The sequence below is a fragment of the Petaurus breviceps genome, unplaced genomic scaffold (genome assembly GCF_028583685.1).
Source record: "Petaurus breviceps papuanus isolate PSGF00001 unplaced genomic scaffold, PetGlider_PUasm1.0 90775, whole genome shotgun sequence".
Lineage (NCBI taxonomy): Eukaryota > Metazoa > Chordata > Mammalia > Diprotodontia > Petauridae > Petaurus > Petaurus breviceps.
Genome location: NW_027187342.1, coordinates 3,045,069 through 3,069,928, shown reverse-complemented (window position 1 = coordinate 3,069,928; position 24,860 = coordinate 3,045,069). Strand labels below are relative to the sequence as shown.

The following is a 24,860-nucleotide window of genomic DNA, read 5'->3' as shown; positions in this document are numbered from 1 at the left end:
ACACACACACACACACACACACACACACACACACACACACACACACATACACACACAGAATCCTATAATCATAAAGTGTGAGAATGGACCTTAGAGGGCCATCTAGGCCATCCCCTACCTGAACTAGAATCCCCTCTACAACCTGACCCTTACATGGATAAGCCTGTGCTTTCTATAAAATGGGGAAAATAATAGCACTTACCTCCCAGAGATCAAATGAGATAATATTTGAAAACCCTTAACACAGTACCTAGCACATGGGAAGCGCTGTAGAAATGTCAGTTATCATTATTATCCTTACAGACTTCCAATAAAGTGAAACCCACTCCCTGCTGAGGCAGGCTATCTATCTCCAGAGAGATAGATGGAAAATTCAATAAATACTTATTAAGTATTAGCGTGTGAAAGGCCCTGTTGCTAGATGTAGAAAATACCATGATAGGGGTGGCTAGGTGGCGCAGTGAATAGAGCACTGGCCCTGGAGTTAGGAGGACCTGAGTTCAAATCCAGCCTCAGACACTAAACACCAAAAATAGCCATGTGACCTAGGGCAAGTCACTTAACCCCAATTGCCCTCCAAAAAAAAAAAAAAAGAAAATACCATGATAAATAATATATAACAGTCGCTTTCCAGAAAATATAAGCACCATCAATTAATATAGCTTAGTTATGCAACAAAGGTGCAATAGAAAGTTGCATAACGAATACCTCCAGGGGCGGTGTCAAGATGGTGGAGTAGAAGCAGGACCTCCCCACTGCTCCAGCTTCCACCTTCCCCAATCCGTGTAAAAAGGGGATTCTAAACAAACTTTGGAGCTGCAGAACCCACAAAATGACACAGAGAAGCTAACCTCACGCTGAGGGCAGCCCGGCAGGCTGGTAGGAATCGGCCAGTGCAGTGCTCTGGAAGCCGAGCCCAGCCCCACACCAAGGCTTTCTCCCTGGGGCGGAGTGACGCTAGATCAGCAGCAGCTGTGGCCGTCTCCAGATTTATCAACACATAGATGTGAAGGACAAAGTGAGAGGTCAGTGCAGTCTGGACTTTGGGACCCAGTAAGTGGGAGTGCGTGGCTTTCGCCCCCAGGGCGAGAAGCCTCTGAGACATTGGCACAGCCAGCCAGCTCCACGTGGCAGGCAGCTTCAGCTCCTGTCCTGCAGAGTATAGGGGGACCAAGTACCAGTCTGAGGGGTAATCACTCTTGCTTTAACCTTCTTGGATCTGGATTGCAGTCTAGGGTGGAGGTCCTGGGTTGTGTGTCCAGCTCGCCAGAGCATGTGGAGAACTCAGAGAGGGCACCCATCTAATACCTCCGGCAGCTGAGAAAACCCCAGTGTTTGGGACAAAAGCTCCCCTGTCTGGTGGCAGAGTCCTACTGTGGCAAAAAGCCCAGGGGTCAAGGGACAGAGGGGCAACATGACCAGGCAAAGGAAACAAAGCAGACAAAAGATTCCAACATTAGACTCCTATTTTGGGGACAAAAAGGAGCAAAGCATGGAACAGGAGGAAGACAGTACAGTCAGAACTCCTGCACCAAAAGCTTCTAAGGAAAATACGAGCTGGTTACAGGCCATAGAGGACCTTAAGAAGCAGATAAGAGAAGTGGAAGAAAAATTGGGAAGAGAAATGAGAACGATGTAAGAAAATTATGAAATGAGAGTCAACAATCTGACTGAGGAAAATCACACCTTGAAAAATAGACTAACTCAAATGGCAAGAGAGGCTCAAAAAGGCAATGAGGAGAAGAATGCCTTAAAAAGCTGAATTTGCCAGATGGAAAAAAATCTGAAAAGCTCAATGAGGAGAATCATTGCTTCAGAATTAGATTGGAGCAAATGGAAGCTAATGACTATATGAGAAATCAAGATGATGTTAAAGAGATCCAAACAAATGAAAGAATAGAAGGAAATGTGAAATATCTCATGGGAAAAACCACTGACTTGGAAAATAGATCCAGGAGAGATAATTAAAAAATTATTGGACTACCTGAAAGCCGTGATCAAAGTAAGAACCTAGAAATCATCCTCCAGGAAGTTCTCAAAGAAAACTGCCCTGATGTTTTTAGAACCAGAGGGCAAAATAGAGGTTGAAAGAATCCACCGATCACCTGCTGAAAAAGATCCCAAAAAGAAAACTCCTAGGAATATTACAGCCAGATTCTGAAATTCCCAGATTAAGGAGAGAATATTACAAGCAGCCAGGAAGAAACAATTTGAATATTGTGGAAACACAATCAGGATAACTCAGGATCTGGCAGTTTCTACACTGAGGGATCAAAGGGCTTGGAATATGATATTCCAGAAGTCAAAGGAGCTGGGATTAAAACCAAGAGTCACCTACCCAGCAGAACTGAGTATCATGTTTCAGGGGAAAATATGGTCATTCAGTGGAATAGAGGACTTTCAAGCATTCTTGCTGAAAAAACCAGAGTTGAATAGAAAATTTGACATTTAGATACAAGAAGCAAGAGAAGCATGAGAAGGTAAACAGGGAAAAGAAATCATAAGGAACTTATCAAAGTTGAACTATTTACATTCCTACATGGAAAAACAATAATTGTAACTTATGAAACTTTTCTCAGTAGTTGCAGGAAATAGAAATATATATATGTCTATATATGAGGGTATATGGGCATATGAATACATATGTTTACAGGTATACATAGATAGAAGGCACAGGACCAATTTAACAGGAAGGGATGATACTTAAAAGGTGAAATTAAGAGGTGAGAGAGGAATATAATGAGAGGAGGTGGGGAGAGACAGAATGGGGTAAACTATCTCATATAGAAGAGGCAAGGGAAAATGGTTACAATGGAGGGGAAGAATAGGAAGGCAAAAGGGAATGGGTCAACCTTATTCCCATTGCATTTGGCTTGAGGAGGGAATGAAATACATACTAAATAGGGTATATCACCCTGTAGGAGAGTAGGGGGGGAAGGGGATAAGAGTGGGGATGATGGAAGGGAGCGCAGGCTGGGGGGGAGGGAAGTTAGAAGCACCCACTTTTGAAAAATGACGGGATCAAAGCAGAGAATAGAACAGGTGGGAGGTGGGATAGGAGGGAGGGAAATACAGTCAGTCTTTTAAAATATATCTACTATGTTATTGTTTTGCATTAGCCACACATGTACAACCTATACTGAACTGCTTATCTTCCCAGTAAGGGTGGGTGACAAGGGAAGAAGGGAATGAATCTGGAATTCAAAGTTTTAAAATCAAATATTCATATATATATATATACTATTATTAATACTATTTTACATGTATATACAAGCACTGGAGCACAGAGATCCACTGGAAAAGTCAAAAGGGGTATGGGAGAAAATATGGGAGAGAACAGATTGGAGGAGGGAATATCCTATGGGACTGCTATTTTGGGGTGGTGGGCAGGGGAAAAACTGGGAGAAAATTTGTAACTCAAAATCTGGTGGAAATGAATGATGTAAATCAGAAGTTAATAAAGCATTTGAAATAAAAAAAAGAAAAGAAAAGCAACAACCCAAACCCACAAAAATAAAGCTAAAATAGTAGTGATAATCAAAAAAAAAAAAAAAGAAAGTTGCATAATTAAGTTTCCTTCTTTTGTTTTTCTTTTGCTTTTTGCAGAGCAATTGGGGTTAAGTGACTTGCCCAAGGTCACATGGCTAGCTTTTGTGTTAAGTGTTAGAGGCCAGATTTGAACTCAGGTCCTCCTGACTCCAGGGCCGGTACTTTATTCACTGTGCCACCTAGCCACCCCGTATAACTAAATTTCAAACATTTGGAAAGACTTTAATTTTTATATTAGTTTACCTGTGATCTTTGTTTGGGGCATTCCCTATTTCTATCCCCTTTTTCTTTGTCACATCATAATTCTGGATTGTCTCATCTTCATCCTTTGGCCAAGGAAGATACTTATTTGCCTTCAAATACAGGAAATGAAGCTGTGAAAATCACATGGGCTCAGACCTTTACTAAGCTTAGATCATCTGCCAAGGAAGGGAACAAGGGAACAACATTGGGCAAGGGGTTCTTTTAAGCATCTTTTTCTGGTGCAAATTGCAAAGGTGATGTAGGTGTGGATTCTCAGGTTTTAGATAGACTGGGGATGGTGAATAAAACCAATCCTGCCTTTTGACAACTCAGCTCCATGATTTCAGTTTAAAATTATTAAAAGGTTTATCCTTTGCCAGTAAAGACACAGAGAGGTACTAATGGCTGGGGAGGCACTGTGGTATAGGAGGGAAAAGTCCTGGGTTTAGAATCAGAAGACCCTGATTTTGATAGACTTTGAATAAGTGTTCAACTATTATGCTTTCTCATATAACTCCCTGTATGACCTTAAGTAAATCACTTGACTTCTTGAGGCTCCATTTCTTGTTTATAAAATGAGGAGGTTGGACTAGAAGACCTCTAGTGTCCCAGCTCTGAATCTGTGTTCCTGTGAAAGCAAAAAATGCAGTGTTAAAGCAGCCTGAGAATCTAGGTTCTGCTCCTCATACTGTGACAAATAACCTGGGTGATGTTAAGTAAGCAACAACTTCTAGATCATTTCACTTCTGTGGACTTGGAAAAGATGCACTAAGGGGGTCTTTATAGCGTAAAATATATAGGATTGACAAGGAAATCATTTATATACAAATACAAAGATTAAAATATTTTTTAAAAAACAAGTGTATGTATCCCAAATGTATGGAACCTGTATGACTGGATGGTTAAGGTGGTTAAGATACCACTATGCCTAGATCAAGGATTAAGTTAAGGCAGAAGAGTCAAACATATGTGACTTGTAACCCTTCCCAAGTACAGGGGCCCAAATTAGATTAAAATATAATTGGGAAATATTTAACAAAATAAAAACATAATAAAACATAAATGATATTACATTTTAAAACTAAATCAACAGTGAATAGAGCACCAGCCCTGGAGTCAGGAGGACCTGAGTTCAAATGTGGCCTCAGACACTTGACACAATTACTAGCCATGTGACCTTGGGCAAGTCACTTAACCCTAACTGCCCTCCAAAAAGCAAAAAAAGAAAACAAAACCTAAATCAATATGCAACCCATCAGGATTCCAATATAGAGATTAATGACTCCTCTTTCTGTTTGATTTTGACAACACTGGTGTAAGGTATGGTAATCCCTTTAAGGTTTCATTTATATGGATCAGAGGCTCATAAACCTGAGGGGCCTCAGAAACCATCTGAACAGATAGAATCCCAGCAAGTTAAGTCCTGAAAACCACACAGGTAATTAGCATTAAAGGCAAGATTTGAACCCAAGACGTCTGACTTCAGTGCCAAAGTCATTTGTACTATATGTCACATTGTTTTTGTGAATTTTTTATGAATTTATTTCTATAAATTTATATGGGTTTTTTTTTTTCAAATTTAAACACACATACATCCCAGTTCTGACTGGTCTCCTTCCTGTTCTTCACTCTTACTGTCCTTACTCCAACCATTTTTTTTGTCTGTCCCTCATGCTTTGAATTATCTCCCTTCATCTCTTGTGGTTTCCTTTGAGTCTTAGCTAAAATCCCACTTTCTATCAGAATCCTTTCTTAGTTCTTTGTTATGCTAGTATCTTCCCTCTGTTGGATATCTCCAGTTTATCTTGTGTGCATTTTATTTGTTTATAGTTGTTTGTGTGCTGTCTCCCCAGAATGCAAGGACTGTCTTTTGCCTTTTTGTATCTTCAACATTTAGTACAATGTCCTGAATATAGCAGGTGCTTAATAAATGCGTGTTGGTTGACTGTCATATTTTAATGTGATTGTAAACAGTATACCAGGGATATCCCACTGGTTTCAGAGAAATCACTGTCCCTAGCTCAGTTCACTCAATGAGTATTTTTCCCTTGTGATGTGATCAGCCTATAAGACATGACTTCAAGGAGTTAACAGTCTTATTGAGGAGATACTCCTCACTCGGAAAGCAGATAATCATAGGAAACATTATATGATTAGATGAGGTGTGATCACATCAATAAAAGAAATGCCCAGGCTGTGAAATTAGGCGTCCGTGAAATGTGGAAATAAGGATACAGTTAAGTACCAAAACATGTGATCTAGACAGTAAGTCTATGGGAGTTCCAAGAAGGGGGAGATACCAGTGTGGGTTAATAGAAAAAGGTGGAACTCAAGGACTTGTGTAGATATTCTGCCAATATCACTATGATGACTGAGATGTCCTGCATATAGAAGTATTCTATGATCCAGTTACAAACACTGAAGGGCCACTGCAGTAAGAAGGGTTTAAATCTAAACATATTTTCTCTTTTATCCTTCCTCTCTGTCTCCCCACCCCCTTAGACCTCATGAAGCCTTGTTGGCTGCTGGGTTAATTAATTCCCTGGGCAGGAAAATCTTTTATAGCTTCTTGATGTTTTCTGCTTTTCTCTTTTTCTCTCTTTATCTTTGCTCACTACCCAAACCTCCAGCTGAAAAAACGAAAGATGTGCTTGGTCTGGATGCTAGCCCTCCTCTTCTGAACGTGTCTGATCCTTTCATCCCTCTCCCAGTACCTGAAGCACCAGGTAAAGGAAGTGGTGAGGGGACGTTGGGGTAAAGTGCGGATAAATACCCATTTCTACATTATTTTTCAAAAGCTTAATTTTAAAAGTTCTGAGACAAATTTGGATTTGTGAAAGGGATGGGGGTGAAAGGGGAAAAGAATGAAAGCCAATGTGGGACTGTACTGTTCCTAGGACATTGCTTCAAGGAAGTTTCAGAAGTGGCTTTGTGGCATCTACAGAGGAATAAGGACACAATAAATTAATAATGCACCTCACATATGTACATTCACTTACTTTGTCTTCATTATCTGACCACCACCAATTTTGCAAGCAATACAAGATGGGAAAGGAAAAAACACTGACTTATGGAAATCAAGAGACCTTAGTTCTAGACTCATCCCATCTTCTCAACTAGCTGTGTGATCCTTGGACAAGTCACTTAGCCCCTTTGGGTTTCACAAAGTCACAAAATTTTAGCACTGAAAAAAACTCCAGTGACCATCTTGTCCAACCCATATGTGCAATTTCTTCTGCAACATACCTAACAAGTGGTGTCATCCAACCTTAATTAGAAGATTTCCCAGGAGGGAGAACCCATGATTCTGCAGCCCATTCCACTTAGAAACAGTTCTAATGGTTCCTCAAAGATAGGGAGTGTCTCATTTTTTTCTTCATATCCCCGGTATGTCTGGCACAGTGACTGATACATATTAAGCTTCAATTTGCCTCTTGGCACCTTCCAACCCTTGTTCCTAATTTTCTATTCTGGGATCAAGCAGAACACTTCTTCATTTTCTCCATCTGGGAAACTAGAGGGCTGTCTTATAGAAGCTTGATGTCCACAGCCAGGCACTGGTCTTTAGGGATAGGAAAACAGGAAGGGGCTCAGCTGATATTGTGGCTCTGACCTGCCTGTTCGGCCCATTCTAATGTGTGCGTTCTTATCAGGTGGGATGTTGTCAGGTTGGACTATAGGACAAACCTTCCTCTCAACTCTAATATTATGTGTAGCATGAACTATGACCTGGACCAACTCACACACCCATAAATACTTTACAAGACTGACATAAGGAGATGAGACTCGAGTTTCAGCCCTAGGTACCACAACAACACTAAGCCCCCCCAAGCTTCAACTTGACTCCCCTTCTCTCATGCTCACTGCAAGCCCCACTCACCATTACATTCAGGTTAGTTTGATCCCAAGTGCATTGTCCCCCTGAGTCCTCTGAAGCACAGGTACAATTGGTCCCCTACCTAGGCTGAGGCTCTGTGACAAGAGTCCTCTAGGGGCATCTCTCAATCATAGTATAAGCCATTATCTGTGCCCCTCTGCCTTCATGCCCTGAAGTGTCCCTTTGGTTATTAACAGATTAGACTAAGTCACCAAAGTACCTCTTCCTAGCTCCTAACATTCTGTATTTTAAGACCCCTTCCAGGTTTGACTTTATGATATTAAGGAAGTGGCATTAATCTAGAAATGGTTTGTGAATCCTGACTTAGGGAGACATATCTGTCTTTTGGCAGAGTAGGGTATGGAAGGAAGAGAACCAAGTACCAAAAGTTTTATCCCTTTTTCCCCTTCCATAGGGACAAAGAAGTAACCCTTTCCTTTCTCCACTGATCAGTTTTTTTTTTAAATAAATGATATGGGGAGGTGTCTGGGGTAGTAGATAGCTGGTATTTCATTCAGGACACCTGGGTCTTTTAAAGATGGCAAGTTTCAGATCTGCATTGGTGGAGGGAGTTTCTTCCTCTAAGAGTTCCCTAAATCAACAAAACCACAGTTTTGCTCTGCTCTCCAACCCCAAGATAACTTTTTTTGTTTTTTTTTCCTCTATCTTGGTCACAAATCTGCCTGCCCCAGTACCCTAAAACCCACAGATGATGGGTTAGCTAGGGTTTTTTTTCCTAAAAGATGTCAACTTTGTGGCACAAGGCATAAAATAGCTGCAAAACCCAAATCTTCTACTTAATAAAATGTGTTAAACTGAGACCCCCAAAAGAAGTTTTCCTCCTACAAACAATATATAATGTCACAGCTAAAAAGAAATGATGATCAAATATTCTATGTTATGTGAATATCATTGGTATTGACTGAAGTTTGTCGTTAGTGTGTTTTCCCCCCATAACTCTTCCATTTTAATGGTGACATTCTCCTCCCGCCCTGTTTCTGAAAAGTATCCCATCAGGTGAAGGGGTTGGAAGATTAGATGATTGGGGGGGGCAGCATGCCCTGGCAACACAACCTTGCATGAATGGCTTGCTTTATCAGGACCTAACTACTTATAGGCTTAATTCTTCCCAATTGGCCTCTATTTTGCCTCTGTCTGGATTCCAGGGGGAAAAAAATCTGTCCAACATTGGATTTTTTTTTTTTTTAGCCAAAACATAAGTTTGTAGTTATATGAGAAATAAACTTGAAAGAAGTTACAAACAGGGAGGGGGAAAGAAAGAAAACTGCCCAAAATTTGGTTCAGAATAATGGAAAATGACACATATTTAGAAAAATACCTTCTTGTCTTTGCCATTCTGGTGAGAGCAGCCAGGGTTTGTTTGTTTTTTTTTAACTTCCTCCTCTTTTTCTAATAATAAAATAATGTCAAGCACATGGCAGGGTTAATTTTGATTTGACCTCATTTGGACATTTGGTCATCACACTGATTGTTTTTTTCCCCTTTTTTCTTTTACCAGGATGCATTTTGGCTTCTGTGTCAACATAGATCAACCCTGAGATGGGAAATGTATTTGTCACACTGACATTTTATTGGAATTTGCCCTTTTTAACTAAAAGTCCCAGAGATTTTAGATTGGTTTTTCAGCCTCGAATTGTTCAATGTAATCCTTATGTCAAAGACATTAGGATGTGTAGTGGAAAGGGCTCTGGTCCTGGAATCAGCAGACAGAAGTTTAAACATGGTATTTGGTACTTACTAACTGGGTGACCTTGGACAATTAAGGATCTATAATGGTGTTCCCTCTGGCACACACTGGTTGTGAGACCCTGGGCAAGTCACCCTGTAAGTTGCAGATGAGCTACTGATCTGCCTGTCTCCTGACAACAGTGAAGTCACAAACCAATGAGAAGGGGTTAATAATACTTATGCTCCCAAACTTTGAAGAAACCACTTTGTAAACCTTAAAATGCCCAAGAAGTGTGTGTCTCATCATCATCGTCGTTGTCATCATCATCATCATTATTGTTTTCTTTTCTAAAGTTTCACTTTTATACCTTTCCAAAGCATGGCAGTGACCCTGGGCTCTCAAGGTGGAACCAAGGTCTGTCAAATCTTAGTAAGCTGGAAAAGCTTTGTAAGTGGAGCTGGTGATCCAAGAACCACCCTTGTTAAGTTGGGAGAGACTTATCACTGGGTTGGCCCAACAGTGATGGGTTTTTCACCCACAGCCTCTCTCAAGACCTTCCATTAAGTCATAGAAGGATTGCAGGTGGTTCTGTCATAGAGGGATTGCAGGTGGTTCTGTGGAGGCAGGGGGACCTCCTACATGAACCACATCATACATCTTGTAATTATTGAAGTGTTATTGTTATCTGTGAAGGCTGCACATTAGGCTCAATCCATGACTTGGGAACTAAGGGACAATCTCTCCATTTGGAGGGATTTTGGCTGCTACCCATCATTTTCATTTGCAAGCAGGCTGTCTACGGTGTCTCAAAAGAAAGTTTTATTGGCATTAAAGGAAAAGCAACAAGGGGCGGCCAGGTGGCTCAGCGAGTAAGAGTACCGGCTCCAGTGTCGGGATGACCTGGATCAAATCCGGGCTCAGATACTCAGCACCACACCCAGAAATAATAACTGGCCGTGTAACCTTGAGCAAGTTACTTAACCCCAATTGCTTTAAAAAAAAAAAAAAAAAGGAAAAGCAACTATTTCTGCATATTCTGCAACAAGTAAACTGCAGTCCCAGTGTGGGGGACGCTTTTGTACCAGGGCCTCTCAGTGCAGAATTGTCCTCCCAGGATTTGTTATATCAATTCCCAATCATGTGGCACCTGAAGGTTTACAGAACTTTCTTCGAAGCAACCCTGTGAGATTGATAATGCAAATATTATTTCTCCTATTTTACAGACAAGGAAATTAAGGCCCAAGAGTTTAAGTGACAGGAACAAGACAGAACTTGGAGGAACCTTAAAGATTCTCTGTTTTGTTCCCTGGTTTTGCAAGGTGGAAGGAAGGGAGGGCAGGGTCAGAAAGGAGAAATGATTTGTCCAGCATTATAAGAAACGAGTCCAAGATTCAAAGCCTCTAACTCTTAAGTCTTCTTTCTACTACCTCAGGCCAGAGTCACATAGCTTAGAAGAAACAGAACTTCCATTCACACTTGGGGTTCCTGATTCAGCACTCTCTCCACTATATTACATAGCTTGGACCTCTTGACTAATGTCTTCTTTTGGCTAACGCAGTTGAACTCAGTGATTTTCCCTCTCTCCCTTCCCCTGCTCATCCCATTTTCTCTCTCTCCCTTCCCCCTTCTGTCTGTCTCTCCTGTCTCCTTCCCTTATTCTCTCCCTTACTCTCCCATTATCTTTCATACCTTCCTTTTCTCTCCTTCCACCATTCTCTCTCTTTCTCCCTTTTTCTCTCTCTCCCTCCCTCTCTTCTTTTTCTCCCTTCCTCTTGTTTTCTCTCTTTCTCTCTCTCCCCTTCTTAACCTCCCCCCTTATCTTCCCTCTCTCTATCTCTCTCTTCCTCTCCATCTCTCTCCTATTCTTTCTGCCATTACATAAAACTTGAGTTGCTAATCAGAGATTGCAATCCTCCTTTACAGAGCTGGTAACTCAGACAATGAGGTATAAGTCGACTAGGGATCTCTTCCTGTCAAGCCATATCCCTTTGACTTAGACTCACATGGGAACATGGTCATTCCCTTAAAGTGACACAGACTCTCTCCACCAGAACTCCCCTTCTTTACTCCCTCTAACAACACGAAAGCCAAAAATACTGGCTCTGTTTTCAGTTGAAGTGGACCTGGAATCAGTAAGATGTAAGTTTGAAACCTGCTTCAGATACTACTAACAGTGTGACTCTAGGCAAGTTAGTTGACTGCTCTTGGCTTAAGTTTCTTCATCTGTAAAATGGACATAATAATTGCACCTATCTTATAGGGTTGTTGTGAGGATCAAATGAGATAATGTAAAGGAAGTGCTTTTTTAAACTCTGAAGCAATATATAAATGTTAGCTATTATTATTACTGAAAGCACCCCAGCCTTGATGCACTTTGGAGATTTTTCCAAGCTCTGCTTCTTATTCTCAGTGTGATCTTTGGCAAGCCATGTCCCTTCCCCAGTGTTCAGTTTCCTCCTCTATCAAGAGTTTGGACTGAATGATTTCAAAGTCCTTCTTATCTATACATTTTATTATTCCTCCAAACAGCCAGGCCAAATTAAATAAGTTTCTTTGGATGATCTTATTTACTCTTAAATCTTGTAGTCTCAGGAGACCTGGTTTCAAATCCTGGCTATACCATTTATTGGCCATGTGACTGTGAGCAAGATGATGATGATGGTGATAATTTTGATAGTGATACTGACTCATCCTTAGGTAGCCTAGTACTGCCTCCGGCTCTCAGGCACTCACCATATTGGCACTGAACTTGGTGCAAGTACCTGCTAGGTTTTAACCTACTCCAGGTCAGACCTCCTAGTCTCAAGCAATCTGCCAGCTTCAGCCTCCTCCAGTAGCAGGCATCACTGGCATGCATCTCCGTGCCCATCCCACCTCAAGGTTTCTAGATCAATTACTCACAACCTTGTGAGTAACTAATATAAATATTATCTCCATTTTTTACAAATGATAAAACTTGAGCTCATTGAAGTAACATAGCTTGTTTAAAGTCATACAGCTAATAAATTTTGGAGGTGGGATTTGAACACAGGTCTCCTAACCTCAGATACTCTTGCCACTATCCCATATCACCCTCCTGACCACTCTGGGAAGAAAGATGCTTTGTAAACTTTGGATAATCTTAAATAAACATAAATTATTTTTGCTTCTGATGATGGTATTTCGACCTTCACTCATTGACTGAGATGTTGTATTCCTGTGAAAGACAAGTGACATTTTAAGGTCTGTAAAGTGCTTTGCTTAGGACAGCAACCCTGTGAGGTAGCAAATATAAATATTTCCCTCATTTTACTGACTTAAAAACATTCAGTGACTTGTCCATGATCACCTAGTAAGTGAGGATTGGTACTTGTTGCAGAATTTAAAACAAGGTCTTCTGACTCTAAAGTCCAGTGTCCTGTCCAAAGCTATGTTACCTATTTCTGTTCTTATCGCTTTAACACAAGAATAATACAAATTATTAATAAACAAGTGATATAGAGCACTTTGCAACTATAAAACACCATATAAGTGTCAATGATATTATGTCTAAATTAGATTTTACAAAATGCTGAGTTTAAATCTTAGGAATATGGCAGGATGCTGTGTAAATATTGCCTTTGGACACGGGTTGAAAATTAAACATATCCGATGGTCATTTGGTGAGTTTTAGAATCTGAGAACTGGATGGAACTTTGGTTGGACTAGACAACTTCTGATCTCTGACCTGGTACAGGAATCCTCTCTATAGCATCCCTGATGTAGAGTGATCCTTCCTCTGCTTTGCCACTCTCACTAATGACAAATAGCCTGCCCCACTGTTGGACCTTTCAGATTGTTTCGGGAGCTCCTTCTATAATGAGCTAAAGTCTGCCTCCCTTTAACTGATACTCTTTGGCCCAGATTCTGTCTTCTGAAACAAGAACAAGTATAATCCTTCCACACGACAGTCCTATAGATACCTAAAAGATAGAGCTTTTCTGTGGCTAACATTTGTACAGCACTAACTCTGTGCCAGGCACTGTGCCAAAGTGCTATCGATGATAATGATAGTGATGATGATAGCTAACATTTATATAGTGCTTATTATGTGTCAGGCACTGTGATGAACATAATGATAAAAATAATAATAATAAAAACATCAGTATTGACTACTGTGTTCCAGGCATTATGCTAAGTACTTCACAATTGCTATCTCATTTGATCCTCATAACAACTCTGGGAGGTAGGTGCTTTTATTGTCAACATTTCACAAATGAGGAAACTGAGGAAGCAGAGGTTAAGTGACACTCCCAGGGTCACACAGATAGTAATCGTCTGAGTCTGGATTTGAACTCAGATCTTCGTGCCTACAAGCCCAGCACTCTCTCCCTCGCATTGGCCAAGTCTTCTGTTCCCCATACTAAATGTTCCTTTCCACCATGATCTGGTCTCCACTCAAGATCTCGGTTACCTCTCACTTCTTAGTGTTTCTTTCCCTTGAACTTTGTTGCTTGCCAAAATACAGCTCCCCATCTCTATAGAATACTGACATAACTTAATGCTAGTTCTTAATACCAGAGAAACATGTGACTTTTATTTTCTCTTTTCCAAGTTGTATTTTTTTTGACTCACTAATTTCTGCTTATGGTTACTCTGTTCTTAGTGATGTTCCTAGGATTTCCTCCCAAGTTTGAGCAAAGGAACTTTGATGTACCTTTAAAATGAGAAATGACAAGTTTTACTTTTGTTGTCTCATTGATTTTTCTCCTTTCTCCTTCCTTTCTCTCTAACCCAGAAAAGCTTATCGAGGGGCTCAAATCTCCCAGTACTTCACTTCTCCTTCCTGACCTCTTACCTCTGGCAGATCCCTTTGGTAGCACTTCAGATGCTGTGAATGGTAATTAAAAAAATTCTTCCTTTTCTGTCACTATCGTGATGTGGGGTGCCTGCCTTTGTGTTTCAAGAGTTTTATGTAAAGGAGGAAGCTGCTTAGCAAGCCCTGTATTTTATTGAGCTATGGCAAGATCTAGTAAAGCATGGAAGACCACTGATGCATATGGAAAGAAGAAGGGCTCAAGGTCCAGCTCCATCATTTACTGTCTGTGTGATCTTAGCAAGGGTCTGAGCCTCAATTCGTCAATCTATGAAGTGAGGTGAATATACTACCAGCCTCAAACATACATGTTAGAAGCAAAAGCATTGTGGGAATGCTTTTATGTGTGAAATATTTTTTAATGTAAGAAACTTTTAATTTTAGTATTTTAGTCACACAAACACTTATTAAACATCTATTCAATATAAGACCCTCCACACCCAAACTTTCTCTTCACCAAGGTCAATATCTCCAGTTCTGAACCTCATATGGCATAATCTCAAGGCCATTTTAATATTGTTTGATTTTCTGGATATTCTCCAACTTATCAATGTTCTTCCTAAAATGTTGCCCATGGATCAAAAACCAGTCATAGGCATGCATAGAGTGTGGACCAGTGTGCCTATTTTGACCCAATCTCTGTGTTCACCTATAAACACATTACTACAGGTGTGGTCTGATCAGGGCATAAGCCACTTGGATTGTCACATCCCTCATTTTGAATACCATACTTTTATTACTGCAGACAAAATCTCATTACTTTTCTTAGCTGCCATATGACACTGTTGATTGATGCTGATTTTTCACTAAACCTACACATCCTTTTCAAAGGAACTGCTGTCTAGCCATGCCTCCCCTGTAAGACTTCATATTTATCCCCGTTACATTTCATCTTATCAGATTCAGTCCAACATCTTGGCTTAAATTTTTTTAATCCTGATCTGATCATCCAATGTGCTAGCTCTCCTAGTAAGACATAAATATAATTTGGTGCCCAGATAAAATGATTTCTCTGTATGACAGTACTTAATCAATATAGCTAAGTATTTGTGGATTTCATTATTCTTTCTGACTTCTTGGTTACCTCCTCTATAAATGAAGAGGATTTCATGTAAGTGTATGTAACAGGTCAGTGGGGGGGGGACCTTTTTGTGATGATCACATCATGCCTTACACTTCTCATACAGGTCAAGAGGCCACCGATTTGTTATCTCATTTCTCTCCATTCCTCATCCTGGCAGGTCTAGGTTTCTGAGGAAGAGACCCTTACCCCATTCAAATAATCTCAGAATCCTGAGAGTAACCTTGTTGTGGGGGGATATACCATCTACACTCATCACTTTAGTTCTTGATCCCCTACCTGTGTGCTACACCATTCACTCTCAATATTGTAGAAAGGCAAAAAACAAACAAACGAAGAAAACCAGATACTTATATTAACGTAAATTCAGGAATGATATGTACATTACAATTCACACATTAAGTAGAGTTACACTCACCTACCAGTTGGGGACAATGATCTTAAAGACTTAAAGAAAGCTGTCAGGCAAGCACATAAGGAGGAACATCCATGTGCTTGAGTTAACTAATACTCTGAACAGCAGTCTTTGATAATATTTTTCCATTCAGGAACATTTATATTACATGAAGAAGCTGCATCTTTGCTAACTGCTCCCCTTCCTTTCCTTACACTCTCCAGCTCAGCAAATCCATTTTTCTCCTATTTCTGAACTAATGGAGCATTTACAAATTCTTTCAGCTTACAATCACCCTTAAAAGGGTGCTGGGAAACTATTATACTCTTAATTTAGCTAGCAGTTCCCTTAAAGCCAAAAAAACCACACAACTCCTTAAACTGGCTCTCTTTAGACAGTACAGACAAGCTCAGACAATCATTTACTCACCAGGATGTGCCATTGACCAAAAGCTCTCAGCAGATCAGTGGCCAAACCTCTTTTCCACTCTCAAACGAGATGTGGTGACTGAAAGCTACATGCACTTTTCTTTTTTAGCTTATAAAAGACAAGTTTCATAAGATTATTAAAATCTATTTTGTAAGTTCTTACAAAGGACTAGTATCTTAATACATAGGAATATAATGGCCAAAGTAAGCATTTCTCATTGACATAAATGAAATTATTTAAAATGTTTAGTCTTCTTAAGTGTTTAATAAGATCTAGAGCAACACCACTACTTGTGGGAGATCAATTTAATTTCATCGACATTTATGAGCTGCCTATGTCTGTGGAGTCAACTCCATGACTTTACTGTAAAAAAAATAAAAAAGATGACCTGTCCAGCAGTCACCACTGGACTTTACCACCACTGGACACTACCTGGACTTTTGAAAAGCTTCACCTCTTTCAGACTCTAGGTGGCTCTGGAGAGCAATTGCTGATGCTAATACTCGGCCACTGAGCTCTAGTCTTTCCTCAGCCAATAAGGAATCTCACAGCTGAAGCCTTCTGTCAGTCAGCTGCTTCAGCTGCTACTTCTCAGAGTTCCAAGAGAGCTGACCTTTCTCACTCTCTTCTCTCTTTTCCTCCCTGTTCTTCACTCTTGTCAGTTTCTCAGTATTCACCCTCTACTTATTCTTCACTATTTTCAGTAGCCTTAAAAAGGACAAACTGTTATTCAGTGACTCACCTTTCACTTTTGAGTTAAAAACTCACCAGCCCCCTTTTCCTTATTTAATGATCTCATAATATCTAAAGAGTTACATGATTATTTTCACTGTACAAGTTTTTAACCTCTTAAATCTTAAAAGTTCCATATCAATCAGTTTAGGAACTCCTATATCCTGGAGCTTCAACAATTCCATAGTCTCCAAAACTGTGCCTCTGGCAACTGTGTTTATACTCACAGTTTTTAATAAATAAAAATTTTCTCTTCCCCTTTGAACCATTAAACATACAAAAAAGATATTATTCTACATCCCTCACAGGGTTATTTAAGTTGTTATGTTTATGCCTCGGTTCATTCTCTGTCCGTTTTGCAACCAGTCTGCTCATAGCCTAGATGAAAACTGTGTTTCTTTACATATAAATTATGATAATTTTTATTAATACAAAATTATTTTCTTATTCCTTTCAGACACCAAGTTGCTAAGCTATAAAAAGACTATACCTTACCACATTAACTAATTAATAGAATTCTTTTGTCTTTATACAAAAGTAATGTTTCTGCCTCTTTCAGAACCAAACTGTTCCATATGAAAACTTTAAAGGTACCTTAGAACTACACACCCACTAAATGGAAGAGGATTATATGTAGTATGCACAGCTCTGTGGTAGGTGTTGTGAGGGAGACAGAGTTATGAAAGGCACGTGAGATTCCACTCAGGGAACTTATGATCAGATTGGAGAGACAGACATAAAAAATTAAATATCAAAGATCTGTCATAAGGCAATACATAATGAAAAGCATAGTATCTATAACAGTAAGGAATTAAAAAAAGAGTGAAGACTATCAGTTTCTATGCTATCAGTTTCCTACTTCTCTTTTTGGGTTGAACAGACCCAAATACTTAAGCTTTCCTTACTATGACATAATTCTCAGGCCCACTGACTGAAACTTCCATGCAGGGGACCCCTTGCTATTTAGGGATTAACTGTCCTGACCTCTCATAGGATCATAGCATTTATTACATAAGAAAGACCATAGAGACCATCCAATCTAACTCCCCATTTTACACATGGGGAAACTGAGATCTAAAGAGGAAAGTGATTTAAGAATACACAGCTAGTAAGTAGCGGAACTGGAGTTTGAACCCTAATCCTCTGACTCCAGTGCTTTTCTAATCCCTCTGGCTCCCTATAATTTGTTTCCACCTTCCTCTGATTTTTTTTAACACTGCTGCCAAAGGAAAAGTTGATATTGCTGTTGAAAGTCTCATACCAGGACTGGAGCCCCCAATGGCCCAGCGCCTCCCATCTCAGACTGACTCTGTCACATCCAACCGAACAGGTTAGTAAAGTTTATCCTCAAATGAGAGCATTTGGTCATGGAGATAAGACTAGTCAGCCTGTGGGTTTTGTTCTGACTATAGAACCAAGCCCCTTCTGAGGAGGAGAGCCAGCCTATCTCCCAACCACATTAAATCAAGATTGAGGATGTGATTTTTGTGCAAACTGGTTCCTTTTACTTTCCATAAGATCAGTTGCTACTGATTTGTGTTCTCAGCTCCAGCTTATGGATATTCAGCAACTTGCTTGCTATATGAAGAATAGATTGCTTTTAGGTCAATTATAGTGATCAGTAGGTTCCACACCACTGTTTCCCTCAGCTTTCTTAGGAATTTATAAGACTGCTCTCTTCTTTTCTAGTTACCTAAGTAGCCAAACTACCATATATTCTTTACTCTTCAGGCATAGCCTATCTAACATTGTTAATTAGGTTCACAAAAAACGTGAGTAGGTGAGCAGCATTGTAAAAGGCAGTTAATTCCACACAAACCACTTTACAAGTGAATGAATGACTGGCCTAGCAGTATTACTTAGGGGTTTTACAATTTTATAGCAGTTTGGTTATGACAAGGCAATGATTTTGATGTGGAACTCCATTGGTTGGTACAACCTTATGAGGAAGAGAGTAAATCTTTATCACTCTTCTGAATATATTAGACCAATTTTATTTGCTCTTAAAGTAGACTCACCTGGAAGTGTAAGCCTGAATTGTGTCCCTTACATAAAGCTTTAATCACATATATGAGATTTTTAAAAATTGAATTTGAAGGTAATTTGGGGGGAGGGGGGTTAGCATCTGTTCAGATACTTAACACAGCCCTTACATTCTAATGACACAGAGTTGGGAAATCTTGTAGAAAAAGCACTGAATTTATCACCTTCATACAGACTAAAGTAAAATGCCTGAATAAAACCAAAATTTGTTGGCATTTGGAAAGAGGGATAGAGACAGAGTGATCTAAATTCATCCAGGTCTAAGTTTGTGTTTGGATGCTTTAATGTTAGGCCCTTTCACAGTCTTTAGAACAGAAGATAGCTCTGATGAGCAGCATTAGTGATGTAGGGATGACAGATAGGCTGGGTTGGGACTCTGCCTTGGCTTTCATGATGTAAAATATTTCAGTTCAAGTTCTATAGGAAGTTCATGACCTTGGGAGAAAAGTCTTCTATGTCTATGTGCTAATGAAGGACAAAGCATTTATTAAACAACTACTTAAAACTGTGCTAAGATTTTAGGACAATGTATGTAAAATGCTTTGTAAAACTTAAGCGCCCTGTTTAATGCTGTTTGTTGTTGTTATGAAGACCCTGGGTTTGTTGTTGTTGCTGCTGCTGCTGCTGCTGTTGTGAGTTGTATGAATGAGATGTCAAGCCAGTAATCTAAAGGTTGGCAGTCTAATCCCATTCTCCTGTTGTATATACCATTTCATGCTCCCGGCATCCCTTTCTTCTGGACTCAGATTCTCTCCCTGGGGAAGATTCCCTTCTTGATTCCTCTCTGCTTTCTAACCCAGCTACTGACCTTCTAGATGAGTTCACTCCCATGGCGATTTCTGCTCCAGCTCATAAAGGTAAACACTTGTCACGGCATGTGCTCTCGTTTTGTCCAGGGAGGGGAGGGAAAGAATGACCAGAGGACATTGTTCTTATGAGATCATGTGTGCTACTGTTTTCTTTTGTCTTGTTATCATTTCCATTTTATATAAAGAACCTCAATGATTCAAACTAACCAGGAGTGGGAGGGGGTCAGTACAACCATCTGAATGTTTTAAAAACATTTCTAAATGATTGTTAATTACAATGGGGTTTTATCACTTTGAAATAATGAAAGTTATGGCAGCATGGTCTATTGACAGAATGCTGGATTTTGGAATCAGAGATTTGAATGTCCACTCTGCCATTTGACTGTACATGCGACTGTGAGTAAGTCACTCCGTGGGCCTCAGTTTTTCACCTGTAAAATGAGGGAGTTTAAACTAAATGGGCTCTTAAATCCCACAAATCTATCAAATATGTGAAGCTAGTTTAAAACTGCTTTAAAAAATAATTTCTTGTCTTAAATTGGTTAAGTTGAAAGTCATAGGATCATCCCTCTGAAAAGGAACCTTAGTGACCTTCTTATCCAATTCCTTCTTTTTTTTTTTTGATGAGGAAATAAGACTTCAGGCAAACCAGGACACACCTGGCTTATATAGGCTTTATATAATAAAGTACTTTAGTGAGTACCAAGGTAATACTCTCTCCTCCTCCAAACAGAATGTATAATTGTATCCTTCAGAATGAGCTCTTTTCCCTTCACTGAGCTGGCATCATATATGTTTTTTAAAACATCAGATAGGTTTTGACCCACATTGGCTCTAATGCTGTCATTATTTGAATTTAACTGAGGGGCAAACTGAGGCATATTTCTGAGCAAGATAACATTTATTATCAGGGCCATGCTCCCTGTCAATAATGTGTCAGTGAATCATCTCCATTAATGTCAAAGACCCTGAGCAAGAGGACAGTTCCCCTTTTATAGGTTTTGAGTAATACAGAACAAAGGACAGAGCAGAGGAAATGACATCATGGGAGTGAGGGCCATATGGTTGGTTACAGAGCTGAGGCTCAGAGATCAACATGAATGGTTTGAAGTTTGATAATAGGGGCTAGCAATGACCACTCCCCCCGCTCCTCTCCCCTTCTCTCATGAGACTAAGAAGTGCTCTTTGAGTCCAGGTGCAAGATAGCAGCCCAGACTTTTGGACAGCAAACCAGACATCCTTGAAGGACAGCTTGGCAAAATAGAGATATCAGGCCCAAACTCTCTTGCTTTCTCATACATATTCCCCAAGGTTCACAAAATTCCTTGAGTAGTAGAGCTGGATTTTTCAACTTAACCTATTACAGGCCAGCTGAACTCAGAACCAAGTTCAGAGATAAAAACTGTGACTTAAGTAATTATAGAACGAAAGCAGTTACAAGGCAAAATTAATTAACTGTAAATAGGATCAATAAGAAAGTGATACAGGATCAATCTTAATCTTAGTAGCTTCTCAGCACTTTCACAAAGCCTAGTTTTTTGCTCTTCTATCATCTCAAATATGCAGTAGAATTCAGGAGCAATGATACTGATCAGATCTGAAACAAACTTGTGTTTTTTAGCTAGCATTTATGTGTTTGCAAAGCCTTTTACAAACATTATCACATTTTATCCTCACAATTATCCTGGGAGATAAGCCTTATTATTATCCTCATTTTACAGATGAGGAAACCGAGGCAAACAAAGATTAAGTAACTTGCCGAGGGCCATACAGCTAGTAAATATCTAAGGCCATATTTGAACACAGGTCTTCCTGACTTCAGGTCCAATACTCCACCACACCTGACTGCCTGTCACCTTTTAGCTCCATATTAGAACCTAAAACAGATTCGCCTAGTTTAGAGTTTGCTGAGTAACTCCCTCTTGGAAAGAAGATAAGTTGATGGCAAGGAAGAGAAAGCCCTTACTAAGGCCATGTCCTTTAATTTCTTCATTGGGAAAAAAGCAAGCTCAAATGGAAACTGTTGGCTCCCTTTACTAGCAGACTTCACCAAGGCCTTTTAAAAGTGACTTTTACCATTGCTAGTTAACACTGTTAGTGTGAATCTCTGTTATAAGTCCACAAATGTTAATCACAGCCAAGCTAAAATATCTCATGCCCACATAATTCTTTTCCATCTCTGTCCATAAATCCTTTGCATAGGCTCCACCTTCTATATTCTAGGCCTCTTTTTGTTTATTTTAATATTTAATAGATTCCAATACAACATTCAAGCTGCCCATCTGTTAGCTTTTGATTTTGATACATAACTGACCCAACTTCTTTCTTGGTCAATATGCTTTAAATAATGTCCTTTGTTAAACACAAGCCATTGTTGACAATATGCTGCCACCTGCTTACACCCACCTTGCATCTTTCTTTTGCCCTGTGAGTCACATGCAGTCATTATCTTTCTGAGTATGTGGTGTTCTGTGGTTTACAACCATATGGTGTCACCATGAGAAATATGGGCTTTTGCAACAACAGGGATCATTGAAAGCTCTGTGCCATTTCCCTAAATGCACCCTAGCCTGATTTTTCCTACTTCTACTCACTTCTTTGGCAAGCTCAGTGTCAATCTGCATGTACTAATAGGCTGATTCAATGAACTGTCAACCCAGCTGCAGTCATAGTGTGAACAATATTCATTCTTCATTGATTTAGTTTTTTCTATGTGTATTACTAGGCCAATTCTTTTCAAAGACCATGAACCCCCATGAGGAGGCCTGGTAGTGTTCCATGACTTGATACAGTCGGAAGAATGTCATTCTTAAACAAGAAGAGCTGGAGAACTTCATCATCCTTAGGGAATCCCTCTTCTGGTTGACTATATTAAAAATCTGTGCATAAAAAATGAAGCTGTGGGTTCCAAGCCTTTTGGATTCTTATGTAACAGTATACATTTTTCTTTTTCATATTACAAGTATGTCAGCACTTGAAATGAACTAAGAACACAGAATATAGAATGTTAAAGCTGAAAAATACCTTAAAACCTAGAATATCAGAGCTTCAAGGTTTCCTTGCCAAAAGGAACTTTAGGAATTACATAATACAGCTCATCCATTTTGACAAAGATAGGACCAAGATTCAAACCCAAGTCCTCTAAATTTGCATCAATGCTATTTCCCTTAAGGACACAGAACACAAAATGTTAGAACTAAAAGAACTAGAATGTAGCCTGTCAAATCTGGAAGGAGCCTTTGGAACAGAGAACATAAGAATGTCAGAGCTGAAGTGGGCCTTAGAGAACATCTATGTCAGGCGTTCTTAATCTTCTTTGTGCCTTTGATCCCACTGACATTCTGGTGAAGCCTATGAACCCCTTCTCAAAATAATGTTTTTAAATGCATAGAATTACAGTGTAAGCCAATTATGGTAAAAATTGAAATTCATTTTTCTCCATCCAGATCCAGAGGGCCCCCCCAAAATCCACCTGTACATTTCAGGTTAAGAACCCCTGATGCCTTTTATAATAAGGAAGATGTTCTTTTATTAAGTTACTTTGTTGGATTAAAATACATAACAAATCTTCTCTGTTGTGGCATCAAAATGGAAAACATGAGAGAGGATTTGTTCTTTAAAGTTTTCCCAGGTCTCAAAAACTATCCAAATGGCCCTAATTCCCATTCCTAGGTTTTAGAATGTCTTCTTTGGGAGACCTGTAGAGCTCTTCCCACTGATGACAGTTTCCACGGTAACATTCACTTGCTCTAAAACTTAGGTGCTTTCAAACTCAGGGTTGTTTACCCGTGCTGGTGGTTCAGCACACGAGTTTTTTGTTTTGTTTTTACAGTGCCTCTTCCTTTCACTAAGCAGACTCCACTTTGATTCAACAAGCTTTTAGTAACCACCTGCTATTTTCAAGGCTCTCAACTAGGCATTGCAGGGAGATACCCAGCTAAGACCAAAAAATAATCTTTGCCCTCAAGGAGTTTACAGTCTTCTGGTGGGATAATCATTCAAACAGTTGTTTTCCATGTAAGATGTACCTTTGGGTCTGAGTCCACAACTCTGGTGACCTTGACCTCATAAGAAAGCCTTGTTTCCATTCATCTTTAGTCATCAAACTTCTGGATTTGACCTTTCTTTTCTGTCACACCCATTTTGTCATCTTTGTGATAAAACAGTAACATGGAGGAAAAAGGGGTTACTAAGAATCTAAAAATTATTTCCTGATCAGTTTGACTTTTGGACGTGATCGTGAAGATATCCCCAGGAGGCAGTGGGATTTCTGAATTAAAGAGAGCTCAATCTCATCAAGTCCTCCCCCTTCCTGAGAGGGTTAATGAAAAGAAGCTTCTGGAAACAGGCTTCATCTTACAGTGACAGTAGCTGAGCTTTGGTTTTTTTGCCTTTGACAGTGTTTAAAAGATTTTGCTTTTATTGAGCAAGTTGCCTATTTAAGCAATTAAGCCTGACAGTTGTTTCAGATGAGCCCATCAGCAGAGATGAGCAATTACTGAGCAGCGTCCCTTACAAAATGGGGGCCCAGCTGGGATGTGCTGGTGTGGCAGCACTAATTAGAATTGAGAGGAATAAATTTACATGACTTTTACCTGCCTTCCCACTGTACATGAATATATTCCCTTTTGGACAAGAACTGGCATGTAAATTTATTCACTTTCCCCCTCTCCTTTCCCTCTCTACATCCCCTCCCCCTCAATCCACTCAGGAAGTCTAAGTCGTTTGAATAATTTCTCCTAGAATGAGAAATGCCTACCCAGTTGAGTCATTTCAGAAGTATTTTGTGCAAGTTGCTAGGTAGTATTTGAATCTTAAACCACTAATTAGTTTCCTTTGTCTAAGTATTATTAGTTAGCCATTTCCCCTTAAAGATGGCAGAGTTTTTTTCTATGGGTTTTGTTTGCGGATTTGTTTGGGTTCTTTTTGGTTTTGTTGGGTTTTTTTTTTTTTTTCGGTAGATGCTAGTATAAGATAGTGAATACCTTTTTTCCTCTTGGACAGTGACCACAAGAGCAAAATAGTGTATATATCATTAGATGTGGTCACTGTAGTGGTTGTTTTTGATTGACCTTTTTTTTAGCTACCAGGGAGGGTTGGAGGAGAAAAGTTTCTATATTCAGAAACTACTGTGCTGTATAAACAAAAGGTATTACTAAAACTAACTTGGAAAAAAAAA

The 24,860-nt window shown here is 39.6% G+C and overlaps 1 protein-coding gene across 8 annotated transcripts in view; it reads left to right on the top strand.

Moving 5' to 3' along the window:
* The window catches only part of AAK1 (AP2 associated kinase 1), a 271,657-nt gene that overhangs the window by 222,023 nt on the left and 24,774 nt on the right, over window positions 1-24,860 (top strand). For 4 of the 8 annotated variants that reach the window (XM_069068896.1, XM_069068903.1, XM_069068902.1 and 1 more), the window contains 4 exons: window positions 6,423-6,518; window positions 14,116-14,217; window positions 18,058-18,159; window positions 19,619-19,729. The exons of 3 other annotated variants lie outside the window; for them this stretch is intronic. In XM_069068896.1, coding sequence (XP_068924997.1) covers window positions 6,423-6,518; window positions 14,116-14,217; window positions 18,058-18,159; window positions 19,619-19,729 — 411 coding nt within the window. The remainder of the gene's footprint in view (window positions 1-6,422; window positions 6,519-14,115; window positions 14,218-18,057; window positions 18,160-19,618; window positions 19,730-24,860) is intronic. One more of the 8 variants, XM_069068897.1, reaches the window with a different exon arrangement.